The following is a 9,041-nucleotide window of genomic DNA, read 5'->3' on the forward strand; positions in this document are numbered from 1 at the left end:
CCCCCCCCGCCCCCAACTGAATTCACTTTTGTATGTATTTGCAATCTGTCCCTTTGAAATGCAACTTGGTTGTGGAGGAGAAAAACCATCCATGGGAGGGCCAAAAAAGTCAACTGGGCCCACATGATCCAAGCTCTGCCTCTGTTTATATGTCTCTGTGGACTTTCTTTGACTCCCCCTGGGGACGCCCCTGCCTCCTTGATGCAAGTTTGCAGTTCCTTGACTTTGGAAAAGAAAAGGATGAGCAGATCTTCTTAGAGAGGGGGAGGGTTTTCTTAAGAGCAAGCTGCTTCAGCGTCTAGTCTCACTCCTCGGAGGGGAGACCATGTCTGTGATCCTCCAACAATAGCAGGACGCCTAATCCCAGCTTTACTTGACATTGGCCTATTTTGAGCAGGAGATTAAACATGATTATCTGCATCACCTGAAATGTTGGTTCCTCCCAGTTATTAGCACCCTTCCTTGCCTGTGGCAGATCAAGGGAATCTTCTTGTTTTCCCCTTCCTGGGAATGCCTTGCTGAAATTTTGTTCTGTGGTGGCCCAGAAGACTGCCTGTCTTTGGTGAAATATGGCCCCAGACTTCTGGGTTTCTTATGTGTCACACCAGGATGGTCTTTTTAGAAAGGGTAGAAGAAGGAAAGGGTGGAGTGTTGTGGGACAAACTCTGCCCCTTCTGTACAGGCTTTGTATCATCATCATCATCATCATCATCATCATCATCATCATCATCATCAAATTTGAATGCCACCTGACTCCCAATGACTCTGGGAGTCATTGCAGGCAAGCCAAGATTTCATCAAAACAATGAAGCGTTTGTGGTGCCACTGCAGGACAATCTTCCCCCTTTACACCCCTTGCAATGCCTGTATGAAAAGGACAGAGTTTGGGCTGGAATGTCATGACACATTTCATGATTTGATCCCTGGTGGAGGCTCATGCCTCCGGCTCCAGGGAAAACACAATTGACCAGCAACTGTTAACCTTTGTCTCTCCTCCCCCTTTATCTGGGACAATCCCTTCCTTTTGGTGATGGTCTATTACCAGCCCCGTTTTATTCTACTGTGTTTGCTTTTAGCCTGTTAGGGTGAAGAATTGGAATTGCTAAAGTTGCCCGTACTCAGGGTTTCTCTCTCTTCCTGCCTTGGCCACTTGAATCGAGGTGTCATCATCACCAATCACTCCTCCTCTGGTTGCTGAATAATGCATCTGCTGAGCAGGTTAGAAGGATGAAGAACAGTCCAGAGAATCATCAAGAGCAGTGTTTCTCAACCTTGGCAACTTTAAGATGGGTGGACTTCAGGAATGGAGGCAACCTTGGATCTAGCAGACCACTTGGCTAGTAAAATCCCTTCCTTGGCTTTAACCTATAAAGTTAGCATTGTAGGACAAGACTGTCTCAGCCTCTGTGCCCGCGAGGCTGCACCATTTCCCCAGCAAGCTCAGATCCTCCTCTCCTTTAATTCCCTTCCATGGGGATCAGAAGTTCAAACGAGGCTCAGCTTGGAAGAGACACCGCGGTTGCATTTTTGCAGGTAGTAAGAGTTTTTGCAAGAATCCCCAGACTAAGATCTCCCATGGCGTTGCAACCAATCCTCAGCAAATGATGACACGGATAGAAGTGGGAAGGCAGGCAAGAATCAACTAGGATTTTGTTGAAGCTTTGAGACCCTGTTTCTTTGACCATACCAGAGGAATATACAAAACGTGAACAAAAGTGCTAACATCAAGACCATTCTAACCCTGTGTGTAGTTCTTCCAGAAAGACCATTTGATGTTTTTCTCACTCGTGCACAGAGACCAACACCTGCTCCTCTTTGACTGTCCCCTTAAAATGGACAGGAGTTGACTTGAGCGAGTGGTTGCACTAACCCAGCTGTGCTGTATCCTCCTCCCACCATCAAAATTGAAAGCACCGGGACGCCTACTAAGATTTTCTTTGAGGGTGTCTCAGGATCAGACTGACCTGCCTTTGCTGATGCCCACTCTTGCTGGTTTCACAGTGAGTTAGTATTCAGTCTTTTCCTGAATGGCAGGAGGGAATCCCTGATTCATGCAGAGAGGCAATAGAAAGCTTCCTCTGAGGGCTTCTTCTTTCACTGCCCTTTGGATGGGAAGAGCGAGCCAATCACTCCTCCTCTGGTTGCTGAATAATGCATCTGCTGAGCAGGTTAGAAGGATGAAGAACAGTCCAGAGAATCATCAAGAGCAGTGTTTCTCAACCTTGGCAACTTTAAGATGGGTGGACTTCAACTCCCAGAGTTCCCCAGCCAGCCTTGGGTTGAGAAACACTGATCAGGAGAGACAGCAAGCCACCTCTCTTGGAGATCTATGGCCTACCATTCCTTGTAGCGTAGTCTTGTGACTGACAGGTTTGGAAAGGGGTGAGCTGAATTTTGGAAAGGATGACCTGAATTGGGGTGAAAGGAGGACAGGGTTGAAATTTTTCCTATTTGGATTAGAGGGGCCAATTATTTTGAGTACCGTAGGAAAATACTGAGACATCAGAGTTCCCTAGAAGTTGGTTGTGGGTCTCCATCTCTGGAGGATCTTAAGGGGAGGCTGGACAGCTGTCTTTCATAGGTGGTTTAATTAGTTTTCCTGCACATGACAGAGGGTTGGGCTAGATGATCCTGGGGATCCTTTTCCATTCTCCACTTCTATGATGCTATGACAAAGCCCTACCATACTGACTTTCTGGTTTTCCTCTCCAGCAGACGCTGGTAGGATTAGCACCGTAAGCCTTCCTTTGCATTCTAACGAGGTGGATTTCAAAAACACTGTGTTCAGAAAGAAAAAAAAACCATTGAAAAGGTATTCTCATTTCAAATAGTGCAAGGTTAAAGTTAGGCTCCATCTGCCACTCTGAAAATTAATAGCAATCATTAAATAGGAGTTGCACAGAGGAAGAGCTGGAAAAAGGCCCACCGTTAAAAAAAAAAAATCCACAGAAGAAGAGAGCAATTGTGTGCGTGCGTGTGTGCGTGCATGCGTGTGTGTGTGTGTGTGTATATATATATATATATATATATATATACATATATATATAAAATAAAAACTGTTTATACATACAAGTCATTTATTACTGCAGAGCATTCCTTCTCCCTGGGTTTTAAATCTCATTACAATTTGTCCAAAACAGATGTTACCCTTTTAGCGTTAGATTATTAATGATCAATCTTGGTTCCTCTAGAGAGGTTTGTTGTCAGGAATTTTGTGGAAGAGGGCATAATTTTTTTATTGGTGTAGATTTGGATGAACAACGTACCTGAAACTGGAGGTTTCCTTCTGCTTCAGACTAATTCAGATAAAAACAAGTTGTCCTTTGTCAGTCTGCTAGAAAACACAGGACAAAACTTTATATAATCAACTGTATATAAACAGGGAGGACACCCCACCCTCCCTCGCACTGATGATGTTACCTAGTGGGGTAACAAAACGTCTGCAAGCAAACAACCAAGCTCAGAGAGCACCAAGGACTCCACCATTCAACCCTGAGCTACAGAGAGTTTCTTCTATTGGTATCAAAACTCTCCCACTTATGTTAGGGGCTTTATGTCAGATATAAGATCTAGATAGGTAGGTAGGCAGGCAGGCAGGCAGGTGGGTAGGTAGGTAGGTAGATAGATGATAGATATATAGATAGATGATAGATAGATGGTAGATAGATGATAGATGGGTGGATGGGTGGATGGGTGGGTGGATGGGTGGATGGATGGATGGATGGATGGATGGGTGGGTGGGTGGGTGGGTGGGTGTTTGGGTGGATGGATATAAAAATGGCTCAGATCTTTAAAAAATCAAAACCAGGAGCAAACATGCTGATCAGGGAGGCCTCGTGTAAAAAGAAGCAAGACTTCTCAATTTGCCAGGGTTCATTTAACCTCTGTGGTCTTTATCCCCATTACCTGTTGGTTGTGATCTTGTTAGATCTTTATGAGCATAACTAGCATAAAATGGCATTGGACAATCTAGAGCAGAACAGGAACCCTGCTGCAGATCATTGAATCACAAGAGGGAGTTAGTCAACTTCCTACCATGTGTAAAGAAAGTGCTATTTCTTTGCCATTTCCAGGGACTTCCCTTCTTAAGGCAGACGATGGAGTAAGGCTGGACCTAGTGTGTTCACATGTTCACCACCAGGCATGGCACCAGGGGTGGACATTGTTGGACACTGGACAAGGAGCAGAGTTCAATTTGTGGCCCACTGCCAGCCCTGGAGTCTCCTAGCTGTTGCTGTTTCTCCCAGGAACTGTTCACTTGCCCCACCACCTTTTTTCGTTGAAATTGTACAAAGCACAACTCGGAGAGACAGAAAAATTGCCTGAAGATCTCTTATATGATTGTAAAACATTAAAGGGAGAACGGTGTGGTGCATAATGCAAAATCCAGCTTAGTGCATCATTTCAGGTCAGAACAGAGGGCTTCTCTATTATTCAGCTCTGCAGTCATTCTAACCAAGTTCACCACACAAGTATATAGAAACTGAGCTTGAAATATGCATAAAAAAGTGGGAAAGGATGGAGGGAAAAGGAGAACATTAAGAGGGACCTGCCTTAAAGCATCTTTACTGTACCTGACATATACAAAATGAACATTCAGCCATTTAGTGGAGACGTCATCATTAATATATGTTTGCTATGCCATTTTAGAGATGTCTCCTTTGATTATTTCACACACAATGAATAGTCCCGATTCTTGTTAACAATTGGGGTTTGCAAGTGGAATGGAGGCCAAAAAAGCCCCCATTTCTTTGCAAGATAAAACATTAATCATATGTAAGGGATCACCACTGTTTCATCCTCGCCTTCTTTTTGTAACCGGTGGCTTCTAGATTTATTGATCAACTGACACAAGCGAGAAGGAAAGAGAATGTTGGAGAAGATGAGAAGGTTGGGGGGTGATGGAGTTGGTTGCACTTAGAGAGGGAAGGCTGAGGTCAATGTCTAGAAGGAAAGATTTGTGCATTCCAACTGAAGCCACGCCAACCCTATTTTCTACCTGGACAGAGCACATTCAATGCTGATGTTGTCTCTCTGCTTGTTTGTTGGCAGGCCAACCCTGTGATTCAGCATCATTGGAGGGACAGAGGCCTGGAGAGGAGGAATGGAGAAGGAACCCAGTACTCAGATGAAGACCAGTGACAAAAAGAAAGGCAGAAGAGGCAGTGCTGAGAGGGAGTGCAAAGCTCCTGCCTGAACCAGAGGCCTCTTCATTCCAGATCCCTCCATGTTCTGAGTGACTTCCAAACCCCTCCCAAAAGCTTCTATGATGATGAGACAGACAACTCCCCAGCAGCAGGACCTTTGCTGAAGCTGTTGCTGGCAGCACGTAGGAAACCTTGACGCCGGGCAACAAGCTTCTTTTGTTCCTCCCCACCCCTACCCCCCCAGATGCTTCTTCATGGTTCAGCACCATGAAGAGGGAGGGAAGAATGACAAAGCTGCTGAAGAAACTCTAGTCAAGGCAGAGTTGTGACCAAGCTGCCTCTTCCCCTCTTCTGGCAAATCAGGGGTAAGACCCCCATCTCGGTGTGGCCCTTCTCAATGGCAGGCCATCGGTGGGCCATGACATCAGCACTGTGCACCTATGTGGCGGCTGTATCTCTTCTCTACGTGAGCGAGGTACAAGCCGACTGCTGGCTGATTGAAGGAGAAAAAGGCTTTGTGTGGCTGGCCATCTGTAGCCAGAACCAGCCCCCCTACGAGTCCATTCCTCAGCAGATCAACAGCACCATCCTGGACTTGAGGCTGAATGACAACAAGATCAAGAGCGTCCAGTTCTCCTCCCTCAGCCGCTTCAGTAACCTCACATACCTCAACTTGACCAAGAACGAGATCTCGTATATCGAGGACGGTGCCTTCTCAGGACAGTACAATCTGCAGGTGCTGCAGCTCGGCTACAACCGCCTGAGGAACTTGACGGAGGGGATCCTCCGGGGCCTAGGGAAGCTGGAGTACCTCTACCTCCAGGCGAACCTCATTGAGACTGTCACCCCCAATGCCTTCGGGGAGTGCCCCAACATAATGAACATTGATTTGTCCATGAACAGGATTCAGCGGCTGGACAGTAATACCTTCAGGGGCCTGAGTAAACTCTCTGTCTGTGAACTCTACAGCAACCCTTTCTATTGCTCTTGTGAGCTCCTGGGCTTCCTTCAGTGGCTTGAGGGCTTCACCAACATGACTCGTACCTATGACCGCATGCAGTGTGACTCTCCGCCAGACTACTCTGGGTACTACCTTCTGGGCCAAGGGCGGAGCGGATATCGCAATGCTCTGGGCATGCTGTCTTCTCTCTGCACTGGCGGCCCCTACACCATGCCACCTTATTTGACCCCACCCAAATATCCAGTGACCACAGCTCCTCCGGAGAGCCCCTGTCCAGAGGAAGAATGTTTCTCCGGAGATGGCACCACACCCCAGATCTCCCTGCACACCCCAGTGATCGATCCAGGTTTGTATCCCACCATGAAAGTGAAGCACGTGACCCAAAACTCGGCTGTCTTGAGTGTGCAGATCCCTGTGCCCTACAGCAAGATGTACACCCTGGCACAGTTTGAGAATGGCCGGTACAATATCCTTGCTAAGCTGTTGAAGAAGAAAGAAGATATTGAGCTAACGGATCTTGGCCCGAACGAAAACTACACCTATTGTGTGATGTCCTCCAATCGAGTCTCAAGGTACAACTACACTTGCCTCACCATCAACCTCAACAAACAGAACACAGAAGAGCCAATCCCCAGGCCTTCAACCGCCACCCACTACATCATGACGATCTTGGGTTGCCTGTTTGGCATGGTGATTGTCCTAGGAGTAGTGTACTACTGCCTCCGGAAGAGGCGTCACCAGGAAGAAAAGCACAAGAAAACTGCTGTGAACATGAAGAAGACCATCATTGAACTAAAATACGGGCCGGAGATGGAGACAACCAGCATCTCCCAACTCGCCCAAGGTCAGATGCTGGGTGGCGAGACCATGACCCGCATCCCTTACCTCCCCTCTGTGGGAGAAGTTGAGCAGTACAAGCTGATCGACAGCAGTGAGACCCCCAAGGCTACGAAGGGCAATTACATGGAGGTGCGGACCGGGGAACAGCCTGAGAGGAGAGAGCTGGAACTCCCCAGGCCCCCGGATAGCCAGAGCTCCGTTGCAGAGATCTCTACCATCACGAAAGAGGTGGACAAGGTGAACCAGATAATCAATAACTGCATCGATGCCTTGAAATCAGAATCCACTTCCTTTCAAGGGGTGAAATCGGGAGCAGTGTCCACCGCCGAGCCCCAGCTGGTGCTGCTGTCTGAACAGATCCCCAGCAAACATAGCTTTCTCGCTCCGGTCTACAAGGAAAGCTATAGCCACCCTCTCCAGAGGCACCACAGCGTCGAGGCCCCCCCGAAACGTTCCAGCACTTCTTCCAGTGGCTCCATACGGAGCCCCAGGTCCTTCCGCTCTGAGGGCTCTGGCCACAAATCAGAAGCCAAATATATCGAGAAGACATCTCCAACCGCCGACACCATCCTCACTGTGACGCCGACCGCCGCCGTCTTACGGGCCGAGGCCGAGAAGATCCGACAGTACAGCGAGCACCGGCACTCTTACCCAGGGTCCCATCAGGGGGAGCAACACGACGGCATGGGCGGGCGCAAGCCCTCCATCTTGGAACCTTTGACCAGGCCTCGCCCCAGAGACTTGGCCTACTCTCAGCTGTCCCCTCAGTACCACAACCTGAGCTACACGTCCAGCCCAGAGTATACGTGCAAACCCTCCAGGAGCATCTGGGAGCGTTTCAAACTGAACCACAAGAGGCACAAAGAGGAGGAAGAATATATGGCTGCCGGTCACGCTCTCCGCAAAAAGGTCCAGTTTGCCAAAGACGAAGATCTTCACGACATCTTAGATTATTGGAAGGGGGTTTCCGCCCAGCACAAGTCGTGAGTCCTCGGCCGGCTCGTGACTTAACCACGGACCAAAAGAAACAAAAACCTATCAGCAGCAGCTATTCTTTTTAATCCAGACTTATCTTTAGAAGAAAAAAGAAAAAGAAAAGAACTCAGAAAAAAAAAATCTATCGTGATTCTGTAGAAGGGTTAGGAGAGAAAAAGAGAGATGGAGAGATGGTCTCCCTTAGGTGGGATCTGGAAAGGAGAGGTGGGCGAGGAAGGGAGAGAAGCGCGAGGAAAGATGCTTAAACGCTAAGTAAACTTGGGGTGGGGGACAAAACCAAATTCTTTTCTTTTCTTTGAACACACACACACACACACACACAATTGAATTTTAAAAAAGAAAGAAATGGAAGAAGTTTAAGAGAGCCAGACAGAAAACGAAAGGAGTGTGGCGTGACCACCACTGCATCGCATGACTCCTTATTCTGTGATTCTTGTGGACTCTGTACAGCTTTGTCTTCATCCTTTCAGTAACCAAAATGTAAAACAAGCGAACGAAAAGCTAAATTAGAGAAGTTAGCAGAAGGATCTTTTTTTGTTAAAAAAAAAGAAAAGAGAGAAAGATAATCCTTTGGGCCTTTTGCAAATGGAGTCTTCCAGTTTAGACTATGACTCGCCTGAAGTCCCATTTGTGCAAATTTTTTTAAAATTTTATTTTTGGGTGAAAGGGTCTGTCGCAATGTTGCATTGTAAAACCGTCCTATTGTACAGAGAGAAAAGAAATTCTATATTTGCTGTATAATGAGAGAGAGAGAGAAAGAAAGAGAAGAAAAAGAAAAAAAAATACATCTACTAAAAGAAATATATCTATATATTCACCTGTTTGTACCAGGTTTTAATCATGGATTTTAGAAAAAAGAAGAAAAAAAAGTCCTCTATCACTGGGTTTGGCTTCATGTTTTTTGGTTGGGTGGTTGCTCAGGGTGGAAGAGGTTCGGGCGGGATCCTCTGGTTTTCTCTGTTGTGAGTTGGGTCCCAGTTCATTACAAATGCATTAGAACAGTGTTTCTCAACCTTGGGAACTTGAAGATGGGTGGACTTCAACTCCCAGAATTCCCCAGTCAGCAAAGCTGGCTGGGGAATTCTGGGAGTTGAAGT

The 9,041-nt window shown here is 47.0% G+C and overlaps 1 protein-coding gene across 1 annotated transcript; it reads left to right on the forward strand.

The window, feature by feature from the left end:
• Nucleotides 1-5,431: 5,431 nt before the first annotated feature.
• Nucleotides 5,432-8,818, forward strand: ELFN1 (extracellular leucine rich repeat and fibronectin type III domain containing 1). Its single transcript, XM_007436067.3, has one exon. It carries the CDS (start codon nucleotides 5,545-5,547, stop codon nucleotides 7,933-7,935), a length of 2,391 nt encoding a protein of 796 aa, XP_007436129.2. The 5' UTR covers nucleotides 5,432-5,544; the 3' UTR covers nucleotides 7,936-8,818.
• Nucleotides 8,819-9,041: the final 223 nt, after the last annotated feature.

This window comes from Python bivittatus, unplaced genomic scaffold, assembly GCF_059951505.1.
Source record: "Python bivittatus isolate LINGU-HERP-01145 unplaced genomic scaffold, Pbiv_v1 ctg000560_np1212, whole genome shotgun sequence".
Lineage (NCBI taxonomy): Eukaryota > Metazoa > Chordata > Lepidosauria > Squamata > Pythonidae > Python > Python bivittatus.

What these genes read in the sequence shown, in the direction of transcription:
- ELFN1 (XM_007436067.3), top strand. Translation starts at nt 5,545, where the DNA reads ATGGCAGGCCATCGGTGGGCCATGACATCAGCACTGTGCACCTATGTG.